Here is a 16,813-nt window from a genome sequence, read left to right on the forward strand (position 1 = left end):
CAAGGTCCACATTAATGAGCATGCTTATCATAAAGGCCGTTTCCTTAAAAAGAGAAACATTCATATTCTGGAAGACAAAATAATTTGTTTAAATTTCTATTTGAACATTTCCGCATTCCCCTTGTAGAGATTCCAGAAAACAGAGCAAAAAGCTTCCCCCTCCCCCCTACCCATCTAACCAGTTTGCTCTCTTGCTTGACAATGGGGAAAAAATCATTTTTATGATCTTACAATGTTTTCACTAACAATCACAAGGATGACCTACAAAGAATGAAAAAAAACTGTTTCAAATCTCTGAGAACAGCTTGAGTAAACTTGAACGCAATTTGTTTACTAACAATCCGTCAGAGTTACAACATGCTGACAATGATTCTACCATACAGTATTAATGTTTTATTAAATAGTAGAGAAACTGATTACAAATGCAAGGGTCCAGAAAGACGACCTTAATAGTTACACAAAGCTCTATGGAGCCCGAATTTTAAAGCTAAGTGCAAGATTTTCATATAGTGTATCGATCTCAATTGTGCACCAACTATATGGACCAAGATTCTACTCTCATAGAGGTCATCAGCAAATTCCCATTGACTTCGATGAGAGCAGGATCAGGCCCAACATTTCTCAGCAATATTTTACAGCTTTAAGATGTACCCTTCTCGAGTGCAGTCAGATGCCCCTTACCACCACTCATCCTGCCCCCTCCAAAAGGGCAGACAGAGAAAGGTTGGTACACAAAACCCAGAAGAGAAACAATGAATGGGAGCAGTCACATGTACTATAGAGATATGTAACCAAGTTGCAAAGTTCATATCTAGAATTTGACCCATAACCAAAATTCCCTGAAGTTAGGAGAGATTCAAATTGATTGCTCTGGTTCAGGCCCACTTCTAATACTATAAAAATCAGCCAGTGTTTGAATGTTACTGCAATAACTGAGCTCAGTGAAGTGACTGAAGAACAGAGCAAGAAAATTCAGATGTAATCGTCACAGTACAGTATATGGCAACTGCACTTGTATTTCCCCTTCCTGGTCCAGCAAGGGCACCAAACCCTCAGGCTTCCCTAGCTGTTGCCTCTCTTGGGTAGAGATCTACATCCTTCTCCCTTCTGACCAGGGTATTTCCAAGCTGCACAGTTCCCTGCCTTCACTATGTATTTCTCAGCACAGACAAGTTGCCCCAGGACACCTGCTGGCTTTTTCTTCAGAGATGGTTGACAAATGTAATTGCTACATTTATAAGTATCACACAGTTTTTTTCTAAGCAAGCCTACTTTATTCTTAAGGTAAAAAGAAATGCAGACAAAACATTAAAAACAACAAAAGAACCTACATGCATGTTAATAAGCTTATACTGGTTAACCCCAACCCTAACACAAATTCTGGCAGGATGTGTCATTTAACTCCCTCACCCTAGGGGAGTCCTTGTGGTCACAAGTTCATCACAGGTTTCAGAGTGGTAGCCGTGTTAGTCTGTATCAGCAACAACATAAGCTTTTGTGGGCTAAAACCCACTTCATCAGATGCTTGGAGTGAAAAACACAGTAGGCAGGTGTATATAACAGCACATGAAAAGATGGGAGTTGCCTTAACAAGTTGGGGGTCAGTACTAACGAGGCCAATTCAATCAAGGTGGATGTAGGCTATTCCCAACAGTTGACAAGAAGGTGTGAGTATCAACAGAGGGGAAAAGTGCACTCATAACATGTTCAGTTCACCATTTATACACTGCAGGTGTCTTTAATCTGGAGTTTTCAGAAACAGGTAAGTAGTACACATTGGGTCTTTCTCCCCAGTTAATATCCTCAAAAGATTAACTTCAGAGGGGAGAATTTGCACCACTTCACATACAGCTGTTCCAGAAAAAACTCTGAACTTCCTAATACCTTCCAGAGATTGTATTATCTTGTCTTCCTGCTAAAGAAGTTCCATACAATCTCAAAATGTACATAAACGTTTGCATTTCTAATACAACATCTCTCAAAGGCATTAACCCTAATTCAGTAAGGTTTAACTTCATTCAATAAAGTTCATTGGGGATATTGGCAGTCACATTAATGCTTAGGATACTTTTTAAAAAAAAAATTCCTTTTGTATTAATTTGGTGCACTATATAGTGAAGGACTCAGAATTCCGCAAAAAAATCAGAATTAGCCAGGGACTGGTATACTGCGGACAAAAACTTTTTTTAAATTTTCCCACTGAACTCTGGTAACACAGCTCAGTTCTGGCCAAAATCATTTTCACTCTCGATACATCTACAGTTGTGCAAGAATAACTCTTTGAGACAAAAACTGTCCCAGCACACAGTACACTAGGTTGGGGCCTTTGAGCATTAAGGAAATACAAACAACAAAAGTCTGATTTTACTATCCTTTGTAAATGTAAAGGATAAATTTAAATTTAAGTTTGGTTTACACCCAAAAGTTAAGTTGTGCAAGACTTCTATACGGAATCAAAGATAAAAAGAAACATTATCTTCTTTCTTTAAGACATTAATGAAAATATTTTTTGGATATAAACTGTCTCCTGCAATGTTGAAACCTCAACACTGCAGCACAGGCCTAGTGCACTGCAGCTAGAAATTGAAACTGACTATAACAAAGGAAAAACACTGTTGCAAGACTCAAAGTGAATCCAGAACAAAAAGTATACAAAGATAAGAAAGAACTTGTATTAAATTTTTATCCCAAGAGTGTCACTTTAAATTGGAATTTTAGTAGTACTTTGTATATGACTTTCCAGTAATACAAGTTAAAAATATGGAAGAGTATGAGACGTACCTAAAACACATGCAGCATTAGCTGTAACAGTTCATGTAAATGCATGGAGTTAGGATTTGTGGGTTAATTCGTAAGAACCTGGCGCAAATTCTTCAATTAGGGTCTTTTACGGTAGCAGATTATCGGAAGCCTTTACGGTTTGTTGCATTCATGTATATTACCAGGGAACATTCCACCTCCCCTCTTTCAATAACTTACTGCCAAAGAGAGCTTAAGCCACCTATGGCTTTAAGAAAAAATACCCAAACTCCAATTTGTCTGTCAAGTTTCAGTCTAGCATGAGATTTTGCAACATAGAGAATCAGACAGACCAAGAACTATACTATAGTTGTGCTAGGAGCTGTCACTATAATAATTTTTCTTTTCCCTCTCTGTCATTCTGAAATTTGTGTCATATTCTTCATTGATGTCTTTTCTCTGAATCTAATATCTTTATTTTAAAATGTCATGCAGTTTCTGGAACCTGCTTTCTAGCTAGCATCTTGCAGTTCTTTTACTTCCTTATCCTCTTGTTATTTACAATCACTTCATTACAGTCATTGTCCCAGCTTTCACCCTGCATAGTTGTTCTAAGTTTATTCCTTCTTCAGTATTTCAGAGCCTTTCAATAAGAAAAAACAATGAATTCAAAGGTTTTTTGTTTGTTTCTTTTTTACAAAGTTAATACAGTAAAAGCTTTGTTATCCAGCATGTTACGGGAATGGCGGTGGGGGGCGCCAGTAAGTCAAAAATACTGGTTAACTGAGAATTATACTTACCAATGGAGGGAGGGAATTTGGGTGCGGGAGGGAGCTCAGTGCTGGGAGTTGGAGCGCGGGCTCTGAGGGGGGAGTTTGGGTTAGGGAGGGGGCTTGGGGCAGGGGGTTGGGGTGCGGGAGGGGTTTTGAGGTGCTGGATCTGGGCGTTGCTCACCTTGGGTGGCTCCCCAGAAGCAGTGACATGTCCCTGCTGCTCCTAGGCGGAGGTGCAGCCAGGCAGCTCTGCACACTGCCTCCGCCCGCAGATGCGGCCCCCGCAGCTCCCATTAGCCATGGTTCCCAGACAATGGGAGCTGCAGAGCCAGCGCTCAGGGCAGGGGCAGCGGCAGCGCACGGAAACCCCGCGGCTGTTCCTCTGACTAGGAGCAGCAGGGACAAGTCACTGCTTCCGGGGAGTCAGGCAGAGCCAGGTAGGGAGCCTGCCAGCCCTGCAACAACCAGACTTTTAATGGATATCAGAAATGCCAGTTTCTAGAGCTTTCCAGTTGGTAAAGTGCCGGATAACAAAGTCACTACAGTAAAAGCTGTATTTCTCATGGAATGTTAAATGATACACTACCTATAGCAGCTTTCCAAATACCATACAATTCCATTAATTTCCAATACTCGTTAGCTTCCAAGATATAAAAATTTGGTTGATTTTTTTTTAAATTAGAGTTAAAAAGTTTCTTGTAAAAATCAATTTGGTTTGACCAACTTTAATTAACAGCTGGTTTAACATTTCACTTGGCATATTCATTCTCCCCCCTCTCCAATTCCATTCTACACACCACCTCCTGCCAGATCAAGACAAGGTAACACAATTAGGCTACAACAAAGGACATGAAACAGTCACTGAATGTTTTTTTAGCAACATTACAATAAACAAAATCCCTAATCACACAAGACGTGACAGAGACACACGTTTTTAAAGAACTACATAATTAAGATAAAATTTATGATTTTATTTTGCATTAGGTGCCAGGAGGTGAAAGGCCCACCTTTTTTCCTTGGGCTTCCATTTCCATCTGCCCATCATCCAGTATTTCTCTACTTTTCTTTTCCTATTTTCCCCTTTACATTCTTATTCAATGTCCTCAGATTCAGCAAAACTTTCTCACTTATTCACTTCAGTTAACAACGCCCTGGCCTGAAGTTCCCAATTAATCCTGCATTTCGGAGTTGCATGGGTGCTACAGTGAAGCAGTCTGACCTCAAACATAACTCTGACTATTAATAATAAAGGAAAAGGGAGAGGCACGAGGAAGGAAGGAAGGAGAGAAAGAAATGAACAATTAATTTTCTATCTATAGTAGAACTGTTTTTGAACTAAAGAACTATGATTCAAGTCAGAGAGCTGAAGTGCAGCACCCACCCAATTATCAGAGAGAGTGATTTAAGATTCAAGGCCAACTCCTGATAATATGTCTAATGAATGTGATTTCACTTTCATCTGGATCAACAAATAACAAAGTTCATCATTTAAATATTATAGTAGGAAAGATCAGATACCACAGTGATTGGTGCATTAAACACACAGACAAACAACATTCAGGATGAAGAAATGTATTTTATGGCATTAGCAACCATGATAAAGATGAGAATTTTTTTAAATGATCGCGTTCTTTATTACTTTTGACCATGTAAGAGCAGAGTCCAAATGCATAGTCCAGAGTATCCTCCAGTAGTGTAAAAGCACAGAAATACTGCTTGGATGGATGCACAAGAAACATGGGGAAGGACATCTTCAGGGTCCAGAAAAAAAACCACTTCCAGAGCATGAAATCCCCCACTGTTGCCAGTGCCAAGACAATGTCTTGGAGATTAGACAAGATCAAACTCTGATCTTTACCTATGATAAATATCATTCCTTACCTAATAGGCCTCCTCTCGGAAAATTAAAATTAACCCTACCAGTTTGAGTGTAAGTGTAGTAGGAGAAACCCTCCCAAAAGATAAGAAACTGGAAACAGGAATTGCCATACTAAATCTGACAGTAGTCCATCTAGTCCTGTATCTGCAAGTATCAGCTGCTTAAGAGAAAGATGCAACAAACTCTGCAATAAGCAATTATGGAATAACACATGGGAAGTTTCCTCCTAACCCCATAGAGTTAAAGGCAGGCTTATGAGAAAGTTTGAAAAGATTTTGAACTGGATTTATTTTACCCATCTTGTTCCACGTTTTTTAAATATTTGAGGAGGAGGAGTATAACATGATCACTTCAGAGCTAATTCATTCCCGTGCTCTTACACACCTCCTTGCCAAACATTGAGCATACCCAACTATTCACATAGCTGAAGCTTCTCTAGGTATTCAACCAGCTTCTATCAGTAAAATGCAATAAAGGGAGAAATCAGGGAGGCCCTTAAATTCCAACATATTAAATACTTGACATGCTCACGGCCCATAATAGTGAATTACACCAGAAAAAGAACATGCATATTTCATAGTAAGGCAACACACAAAAAAGCGTACTTCCTTACCAACCTGATTTTTTAAAGGTTCATCGCTAAAATCAAATACAAAATTAACGGAGAACATTCTCACCCCCCATTCTTAGTTAATTTTTGTAACATCTATGTAGTTCAGGGAACTTCCCGTGTTGAATATTTAAATAATTCTTTCACTAGAGGCCAAATTTTAAGGTCTTTAATGGAACAAAGAGAGTGTCACGTTATTAAAGATTTGGCAGTATGATACTAGATCTATGACTTACAAAGAGCAATAAGACATAGGGATAGCAGGAGGATTAAAAGTAACAAGGTTTTTTTCCCCGTGTAAATTCTATGATAAAAATATGCTTACATAGTGGACAACAGGCAAAATATAGACTACACTTTTAGAAAGGTGGATATAAATGTACTGTAGTCACTCTTTTTCACTAGAAAAAAATAGTAGCAAGGGTATATTTTTTAAAAATATCACCCCTGTATGTACAGGATGAGAAAGGTTTTATTTTTAAAAGTGCCAGCTAACATCAAAATAGCCCTGCCATGAAATGACCACAACTAACAGAGCGCTCATTCCCCTACTTAATAAATAAAATCAGTATTGAGGATAGAAAAATGTGGTTTAAAGCATTAGCAAACAATCGTAGAAAGTGTAATGAGCGAAGGAGCCAGAAGGCTAGCTACTGAGTACACATGTAGCATCAACAGGACAGATAAATTATAAGAAGTTACAGCATACTGACGTCTATTAAAAACATTAAAAGGGTACGATACTATATATAAAGTAGACAAAGAAAACTATTGCTAACTCAGAATAAATACTGAATGAGTCTCACAATGGCGCAGTTTATAAAGCCTATAACAGAATGTAGCATGAAATAAGTTTTAATATATCTATCCTAATATAACTTCCAACTGTTATCAGTTCACATTATTACAATAATTGCTAGCTCTGCTGACTGGGAATTAATTACATTCATTTTATTGTTTGGGGGTTTCTTAATTGTATTCTATATCACAGAGTGATTCCCTTGTGTTGATTAAAACAGAGTTCAAACCAATGGTCTATCTGAATTTATAGGTAAAAAGGATGAAGATTAAAAACAAAAAGATTGGGACATGAAAGAAAATCCATAAGACTAAAAGGTGATTTCATTTTCCAACACACCCCCACATGCAGCACCTCCTGATCCAAAAAAAAAAATAAAAAAAAAAGTGATCCCTGTAAGGTATAAATTGCATAAACATTCTTTTTGTAAAAAGTTAGAGGCTGCACTGTATGCAAATGATGACATTTAATTTGAGGAAACTCTGTCAAAAGAAACTTTCTGGTTTGCCTGTTTCACATTTTAAAAAAATCTTAATTCAACAATTCTAATCCTTTTCAACGTACATACGGACAGATCACCTGCATCGCTTTTCCTTCTTGCTATACCAGTCAACCTTTGGCTGGATTTAAAATGAGGTGTAACACTGTATGGCAATCAATAAACTATTTGTGGCTTACCTTGGCACTGAAATCCTTGTTTCCCAAACCCCCTGCAAGGGAAAAAGACAAACACTGTCTTAACATATTTAGTTATTGCTTCTTCCCACTAACCTACTATAATAAAAAAAAAAAACCTCACATTAAACTACATGATTTCAGGTTTTGTTAAGAAAGCAACAGATTTTAGAATACAAAACAAAGCATTAACCCGTCTATTTCAAAGATGAGAATAGCAGCAGATTCCAGCTATGTAATTTCATTTTCTGGCAAACCTTTATTTTATTTTTATTTTATTTTACAAGCAATTTTGGATCCACAATTAGTGTCATCTGTGAATATTACAATTCCTCCATGCCATGTGTATACTTACAATATTATAAATACTCCAACTGCTAGAGGGCTATAAAAAGAACCATAGTTGGATTCTAAGATGAATTTTAGTATGCATATTGAGATTTAACTATCTACAACAATGATTGCGGGATGAGATCAGGAGACAGACTACAGAAAGGCGTTTGACGCTGGTTGTTTTGGGGCTTTTACAAAGAATATCCAGCTAACACAGAGAAAATAAATTAATAAAGGCCACTGCTCTAATAACTATTGTACTTCTAATCTTTTAAAAATAATTCTATTAATAAGTTATCATTGTTTGAAACAATGATTTAAACATGTGCATAGTATTAGCTATCATACCCAGAGTTTAGTAATATATTAAATCTCACGCAAATCACCACCTCATTTTTTCATTTTTCATTTTGACATTGAGTTCTTTTTCTCCATCAACAAAAATAGTTGTTTTCAGTACCATTTACACACACTCTCTACATTCTCTCTTTTGAGGAGGTTTTGTATCTGAGGCAACAGCTGAAAGTGTTTATACTGAGAGAAAACAAAACCAAATTACGAAGACAAACATCCAGCAAAAGCCATTACATTGAATATAGCTCCCTTTAGCAAGAATAAGTATGAAGTTTAGCTACAAAATTTATGATTAAATAACTAACAATAACATCTCTTCCTCATATCCAAATATTTATTGTGATTTAGAGAAAAAAAAATCATTTAAAAAAAAACCTCATGTGACTTCAGTAAAAATTTACTTCAAATTAAAGTTGACATTAAAGGGACACGCAACTTTACAAAAAAATTTAGTTTTATCTGAAACATTTTTCATACTGTTATTACAAGTGAAACCTAAGATCACGATACTGGAAAGCTTATAAAATTGTATTTGCTTATTTACTCAGTATATTTGACAATACTTTCCATACAGTCTTTTCACTGTTTCCCTGTTTGCGTGGGTCTTTCACTCCATAACACAAGAAAGAAAAATTGTTTTTTCTAAAATATACAAATATAATTATAAAACCACCAAAACAGACAACAGGACTAAGGCTGGACACAGAATCTGAAGCTACTTTTAGGTTAGGTGATTAGATTTCGAGACAACAGTGTTCTTTGACCAGCAAACTGAAATGCATCCTTTCTTCATAGTTTGTACTGAAAGATACTAGTTCACATTTGAGTCTGTTTCATGCAGTCTATAGTGTAATGAATCTCTCTCTTATCCAAAATTTCACAAAATAAAGCAAACCTTGGGTAGAATTTCCTTTAAACAAATGTGGCAAGTCTAAATAAGAATCTGCTACCTAGTTCGATATTAAGATCATCAAGTTGGATAAAAAAAAAAAATAACCCACACACATTTGGGGAGGACTTCATTCCACTGAAATATTACATGTTCTTTATTCACACCTCCAAATGTTTAATAATAGTCACATTCTTGATTTTTATCCCTCAACTGGAAATTGTTATGGGGATGCAACAGTTAGGTGTCCATTTAATGACCTCTGAAGATGCCATACTTGCCATGTTTTTGGTGCAAAGGCACCCAATATTTCATCTGACTTTAAACCAATAATGAAAAAGAATGTACTGAAGTTGCTGCATGCTGTCTTTGAAGAACATTTAAGAGCTTCCTAGACTTACTAGCAAGGAAAGACCACAGCGTACAACTACTCTTGCCACCTGTCAACAACAGGATATCCTTTCACTTTCAAATACATCCTGTAATCAGGTGCCTTTTATCATGACGGTATTGTTTTTAAAAACTGCATTATTTATCTGTACCAATACATGCTGACAATAACCCTGCAGCATTCTTTCACACCTGCCAAGTCTCACTCTTTTTGGATTTATTTTAAAGCAGTTTTTAAATTCTTCTACTTTTACAATGAAGGGTTTTGCAATTTCCCCCAAATCGTGATAGTGTGAGAAGCCAGAACTTATTTTTCCCCTTTTCTACAGTCTGCCTATGTCCGTTTCAGCCACTCCTCTCCCCATATATTTGCAACGGTTTGTTGCATGCTCCCCTCTCACATGTTTTGTGTTTGCTAATAGAATCAGTCTCTCTCTGCCACAGCATCCAAGTTAAAGAAGGCAGCACAAAGAGAGAAACTGAGAATGTACAGTAGGCCAAGGGTCATGCCGCCCAGTGCATGCTGAGGGAGCCAGCCAAGTGCAGTGTGCACACAGCCAGTTGCATGCATTCCCCTCACAATCTTCTCACACTGCTGAGCCCCAAGGAACAACAGACTTTACTTTCAGCAGTGCTCATCACCACCCACCGCTCTCACTAACGTCAGTGGGAAAGGTGGGTGCTCCTCAAATTTGAAGATCAAGCCCCTAAGTCTTTCCTCTCTCCACACAAGTTGCAGTATGCAACATAAAGAGAAGGAAGCACATGAATGTATATAATTTACAGGTGAGCCAAGTGCCCCACCCATTCCCACGGTCTCAGGTCAGGTCACAGGGTATGAGCAATCGGTCTGCATACTACTCACTGCTGCCCTGCTTAGCAGAGGGTATACGATGCAGCTAAGCCAACCGCATGCAAGCACACGCTGAAATTGCCCTGTCTGGCCTAGGGTATGAGTGAGCTGAGTACACCACCTGGTCAAGAACATGATAGGGACTAACAATTCAGTGTTTGCTTCTGGATTCTGAAGAGCCTTGCAGAGCCTTGCCACCTGCCCTGAACCCAACAGGACCCAATTCCCAGTGTCAGGTTTGAGTCGATCAGGTTGGGTCTGAAAAGAACCAACCCTCTCGGATCCAGGTCTGGTCAGGTAGGCTCTGATCATCTCCTCCTGCCTGTGAAGTCGGTGCTGCAGCAGCTGCGTGCCCCGCTCCTGCCAACCACCACCACCTCACTGTGCTGTGAATGCTGCAGAGTGCACTCACGAGTCACAGCACATCTCACTCCACAGCACACACAGCGCAGCAAGGCAGCAGTGGCAGGGTACACACCTGCCACTGTGCTGACCCCATGGGCAGGAGACAGCCCGAGAGGATTCACAGGCACGAGACGTGAGAAGCCACTACCCAACTGAACCCCAAGTACGAGGTGGAGGCAGTCGATATCAGTTTGGAGGGAAGTGTTGGGTCCAGGTTGGATCTAAAAAGGACTCAACATGCTCAGGTCAGGTTTGTGTCTAGGTTGCGTTCAGGTCAGGCTTTAAAATTAGGCCCAAGCAGACCTCTAATTTGATTATTTTGTCCTCTTTGTCTCTCGGCAGCCTCTTTCCTATACTTGCTAATCAAGAGGCACCGGCTGCAATGTATTTTCTAGTCTCCCTGCCCTCCACAGGCAGCAACAGGGAACACAGGAACAGCAACTATCACAAAGATAATGAAAAGGCTGCAAAAGTTTTGCTGAATGCCGGGAGAGTGGTGCAAACGCTGGGAAGCAGGGAGGTCCCTTACCAGGTTAAATCAGTGGCTGTAGAACCTGGGCAGGATGAGATTAGATGCATGAATGCTAGGGAGGCATAAAGGCTAGGGAGTCCGCAAATGAAATCAATGAAGTGACAGCACAACTTGGGTTGGGGGAGGAGGGATAAGAATGTACGGTAGTCTGAAGGAGAGGAGGTGTGCTCCGAGTATCACAATAGGGAAACAGATGTTTAGGGGATGGAGGACAGTCCAAGCGCTAATCCCTGGATTAAACTGATCCTGTGGCTGCAGAACATGGGTTGGGTGCATATCTGAGGACTGCAGGGAGTGTTTATTTCTTGCCCAAGGGATCAAGTGTCATTTCCCAGGTGTCCCCAGGGTGCATGGAGGTCTCCCTAAGACACTCACAAAATGAAGTGCAATGGCTGCAAAACAGGGGTGCGTGTGCCTTACAGCACGGGTCATAGAGTATAATGGGAGGTGATTTAGAGTTGTTCCCAGGGTTCAAGCTAGGGGGTTCCCCAGTTAGAGTCATCAGTGGCTGCAGGATGTGCGCAAAATGCATTCCTATAGGCGAGTTACTAGGGAAGTCACCAAAAGAAGTTGATGTACACCTCTACCCCAATATAACGCGACCTGATATAACACGAATTCGGATATAACACAGTAAAGCAGTGCTCCGGGCGGGGGGCAAGGCTTGCGCACTCCGGTGGATCAAAGCAAGTTCGATATAACGCGGTAAGATTTTTTGGCTCCCGAGGACAGCGTTAAATTGGGGTAGAGGTGTACTAGCTGCAGAAGGTGTGCTGGGCAACAAGGATGAATACATAGATATGTTGTGTTGGAGGCAATATGGGGGGGGGGGAGGTCACTCAGATTAAATTGGTGCAGTAGGGCTGCACTAAGTGGCCTAGCTAAGGTGATCAGATATGGGGGAAGGCACATGGCATGGAGGAACTCCTCCCTAGCAAGGTGTGGGAATAGCAAGGTACAAGCAGTATAGTGGGGTCTCTCATCAAATTACATAGGTGCAGTGGCAGCATAAGGTGAGCTGGCTGAAGTGGGTAGTTCATAGCATCCCGAATCATAGTGGGAGAGGACAGATGTTACAGGCAAGGTAGCTGGGAGTCTCACCAGAAGAAGTCAGTGCAATGGCTGCAGAAGGGGATGGTATAGAGGCAGTATACAGGGAATCACTGCAGTACAGCAGAAGGGTGGGTGGCTGGGGGGGCATGGGCAATATAGGAACCAGCGGTGGCATAGGGGCAGTGTAAGTGGCAAGGAACAATATGGGGATGGTATAGCAGCAGGGACAGCACAGGAGCGATACAGGGGTCTCTCACCAGGTGAAGTCGGTGCAGGGCTGCAGAAGGGGAGTTGCCCGGGGGACAGTAGAGGGCGATGTACGTGGCAGGGAGCAGTACGGGGGCGGTATAGGGATGGGGGCGGTATAGGAGCAGGGGCAGTACAGGAGCAGGGCAGCGGTCTCTCACCAGGTGAAGTCGGTGTAGTGGCTGCAGGAGGGGAGTAACCCGGGGGGGCGGTATAGGGGCAGGGAGCAGTAGGGGGTGGCATAGGGGGGTCTCTCACCAGATGAAGTCAGTGCAGGGCTGCAGGAGTGGAACAGTACAGGGGTGGTATAGGGACAGGAGGAGTACGGGGGTGGAATGGGGCAGGGAGCAGTAGGGGGTGGTATAGGGATCTCTCCCCAGATTAAGTCGGTGCAGGGCTGCAGGGGGGAAGTTGCCTGGGGGGCGGTATAGGGGCAGGGAGCAGGACTGGGGCGGTATACGGGCAGTAGAGCAGGACAGGGGTCTCTCACCAGATGAAGTCGGTGCAGTGGCTGCAGCAGGGGAGTTGCCCAGGGGGCGGTACAACGGACAGGGGCAGTACGGGGGCGGCATAGGGGGTCTCTCACCAGATGAAGTCGGTGCAGGGCTGCAGGAGGGGAGTTGCCCAGGGGGTGGTATAGGGACGGGGCAGTATGGGGGCGGTATAAGAGGCAGGGGCAGTACGGGAGCGCTATAAGGGTCTCTCACCAGATGAAGTCGCTGCAGGAGGGGAGTTACCCGGGGGGCGGTCTAGGGGCAGGGAGCTGGACGGGGGTGGGACGGGGGCGGTCTAGGGGCAGGGGCGGTATAAGGGACGGGGGCGGTCTAGGGGCAGGGAGCAGTACGGGGGCGCTCTAGGGGTCTCTCACCAGATGAAGTCGGTGCAGTGGCTGCAGGAGGGGAGTTACCCGGGGGGCGGTCTAGGGGCAGGGAGCAGGACGGGGGCGGTATAAGGGGCAGGACGGGGGCGGTATAAGGGGCAGGACGGGGGCGGTATAAGGGGTCTCTCACCAGATGAAGTCGGTGCAGTGGCTGCAGGAGGGGAGTTACCCGGGAGGCGGTCTAGGGGCAGGGAGCGGGACAGGGGCGGTATAGGGGCAGGGAGTAGGACGGGGGCGCTCTAGGGGTCTCTCACCAGATGAAGTCGGTGCAGTGGCTGCAGGAGGGGAGTTACCCGGGGGGCGGTCTAGGGGCAGTGAGCGGGACGGGGGCGGTCTAAGGGGCAGGACGGGGGCGGTCTAGGGGCAGGGAGCGGGGCGGGGGCGGTATAAGGGGCAGAGGCAGGACGGGGGCGCTCTAGGGGTCTCTCACCAGATGAAGTCGGTGCAGTGGCTGCAGGAGGGGAGTTACCCGGGGGGCGGTCTAGGGGCAGGGAGCGGGACGGGGGCGGTATAAGGGGCAGGACGGGGGCGGTCTAGGGGCAGGGAGCGGGACTGGGGCGGTATAAGGGGCAGGACGGGGGCGGTCTAGGGGCAGGGAGCAGGACTGGGGCGGTATAAGGGGCAGGACGGGGGCGCTCTAGGGGCAGGGAGCGGGACGGGGGCGGTATAAGGGGCAGGGGCAGGACGGGGGCGGTATAGGGGTCTCTCACCAGATGAAGTCGGTGCAGTGGCTGCAGGAGGGGAGTTACCCGGGGGGCGGTCTAGGGGCAGGGAGCGGGGCGGGGGCGGTATAAGGGGCAGGGGCAGGACGGGGGTGGTATAGGGATCTCTCACCAGATGAAGTCAGTGCAGTGGCTGCAGGAGGGGAGTTACCCGGGGGGCGGTCTAGGGGCAGGGAGCGGGGCGGGGGCGGTATAAGGGGCAGGACGGGGGCGCTCTAGGGGTCTCTCACCAGATGAAGTCGGTGCAGTGGCTGCAGGAGGGGAGTTACCCGGGGGGCGGTCTAGGGGCAGGGAGCGGGACGGGGGCGGTATAAGGGGCAGGACAGGGGCGGTATAGGGGCAGGGAGCGGGACGGGGGCGGTATAAGGGGCAGGACGGGGGCGGTATAAGGGGCAGGGGCAGGACGGGGGCGGTCTAGGGGCAGGGAGCAGGACTGGGGCGGTATAAGGGGCAGGACGGGGGCGCTCTAGGGGCAGGGAGCGGGACGGGGGCGGTATAAGGGGCAGGGGCAGGACGGGGGCGGTATAGGGGTCTCTCACCAGATGAAGTCGGTGCAGTGGCTGCAGGAGGGGAGTTACCCGGGGGGCGGTCTAGGGGCAGGGAGCGGGGCGGGGGCGGTATAAGGGGCAGGGGCAGGACGGGGGTGGTATAGGGATCTCTCACCAGATGAAGTCAGTGCAGTGGCTGCAGGAGGGGAGTTACCCGGGGGGCGGTCTAGGGGCAGGGAGCGGGGCGGGGGCGGTATAAGGGGCAGGACGGGGGCGCTCTAGGGGTCTCTCACCAGATGAAGTCGGTGCAGTGGCTGCAGGAGGGGAGTTACCCGGGGGGCGGTCTAGGGGCAGGGAGCGGGACGGGGGCGGTATAAGGGGCAGGGGCAGGACGGGGGCGGTATAGGGATCTCTCACCAGATGAAGTCGGTGCAGTGGCTGCAGGAGGGGAGTTACCCGGGGGGCGGTCTAGGGGCAGGGAGCGGGGCGGGGGCGGTATAAGGGGCAGGGGCAGGACGGGGGCGCTCTAGGGGTCTCTCACCAGATGAAGTCGGTGCAGTGGCTGCAGGAGGGGAGTTACCCGGGGGGCGCTCTAGGGGCAGGGAGCGGGACGGGGCGGTATAAGGGGCAGGACGGGGGCGGTATAAGGGGCAGGGAGCGGGACGGGGGTGGTATAAGGAGCAGGACGGGGGCGGTCTAGGGGCAGGGAGCGGGACGGGGGCGGTATAAGGGGCAGGACGGGGGCGCTCTAGGGGTCTCTCACCAGATGAAGTCGGTGCAGTGGCTGCAGGAGGGGAGTTACCCGGGGGCGGTCTAGGGGCAGGGGCAGGACGGGGGCGGTATAAGGGGCAGGACGGGGGCGGTATAAGGGGCAGGGGCAGGACGGGGGCGGTATAGGGATCTCTCACCAGATGAAGTCGGTGCAGTGGCTGCAGAACGTGGGCTGCTTGAAGAAGCGCGCGGTGAATTTATGCTCCTTCACCTCGTGCACGTTCTTCTGCCTCAAGGCTCCCTTGCGAGCGAAGCGCTGCACCACGTCCGGGTCCGCGCCGGGCTCGGGGCCCGGGAACACGTCGGCCATGGCGCCCCCTCGCTGCTCCCGCCGGGAGCTGGGCTGAGCCGGGAGCCGCCGTCCGCCCCGTCCGGCAGCCGCCGAGCCTCTGGCAGCGGCAAGGCTGGGCGCTGCCTCCTGCTCCGGCTCCTGACGTGCGAGCCGCGCGTAGGGGGCGGGAGGAGGATCCCGGCCCGGCTGCTCCGCCCGTGCGCTGCCTGAGCCCCCTGCCGCGGGCGGGCGGGGCGGGGCGAGACGAGACGCGCCGGCACTGGGCGGGCGCAAGGCCGGGAGGTCCGGGCCCGGCGGGGTGCGCCGCGTCCTGCAGCCGCTGGTCTACACACACACACACACACACCCGCCCCGTGACAGCCCTTCCCCCACCACACAGCTATTCCCCCTACACACTGCCCCTCCCTAATACACAGCCCTATCCCCGCACACACTGCCCTTCCCCTCCACACACTGCCCCCCAATACACAGCCCTCCCCCACCACACAGCTATTCACCCCTACACACTGCCCCTCCCTAATACACAGCCCTCCCCCCCCGCACACACTGCCCTTCCCCTCCACACACTGCCCCCAATACACAGCCCTCCCCCACCACACAGCTATTCCCCCTACACACTGCCCCTGCCCTCCACACACACTGCCCCTTCCTAATACACAGCCCTCCCCTACACACACTGCCCCCAATACACAGCCCTCCCCCACCACACAGCTATTCCCCCTACACACTGTCCGTGCTCTCCACACACACTGCCGCTTCCTAATACACAGCCCTATCCCCGCACACACTGCCCTTCCCCTCCACACACTGCCCCTCCCTAATACACAGCCCTCCCCTCCACACACTGCCCCCCAATACACAGCATTCCCCACCACACAGCTATTCCCCCTACACACTGCCCCTCCCTAATACACAGCCCTCCCCCCCCGCACACACTGCCCTTCCCCTCCACACACTGCCCCCAATACACAGCCCTCCCCCACCACACAGCTATTCACCCCTACACACTGCCCCTCCCTAATACACAGCCCTATCCCCGCACACACAGCCCTCCCCCACCACACAGCTATTCACCCCTACACACTGCCCCTCCCTAATACACAGCCCTCCCCCCCCGCACACACTGCCCT

The 16,813-nt window shown here is 47.1% G+C and overlaps 1 protein-coding gene across 4 annotated transcripts in view; it reads right to left on the reverse strand.

The window, feature by feature from the left end:
• Positions 1 to 15,891, reverse strand: part of PRKCA (protein kinase C alpha) — a 304,778-nt gene extending 288,887 nt beyond the window's left edge. Inside the window, exons 1-2 of one of the 4 annotated variants that reach the window (XM_008167621.4) lie at positions 15,529 to 15,891; positions 7,479 to 7,510 (exon numbers count right to left, since the gene is read on the reverse strand). In XM_008167621.4, the coding sequence (XP_008165843.1) occupies positions 7,479 to 7,510; positions 15,529 to 15,701 (205 nt within the window). In that variant the 5' untranslated portion in view covers positions 15,702 to 15,891. Of the gene's footprint in view, positions 1 to 7,478; positions 7,511 to 13,020; positions 13,054 to 15,528 lie in introns of those variants that run through there. The other 3 variants (XM_008167620.4, XM_008167622.4, XM_065563654.1) reach the window with 3 other exon arrangements.
• Positions 15,892 to 16,813: the final 922 nt, after the last annotated feature.

The sequence above is a fragment of the Chrysemys picta genome, chromosome 12, assembly GCF_011386835.1.
Source record: "Chrysemys picta bellii isolate R12L10 chromosome 12, ASM1138683v2, whole genome shotgun sequence".
In the NCBI taxonomy this organism is placed as follows: domain Eukaryota; kingdom Metazoa; phylum Chordata; order Testudines; family Emydidae; genus Chrysemys; species Chrysemys picta.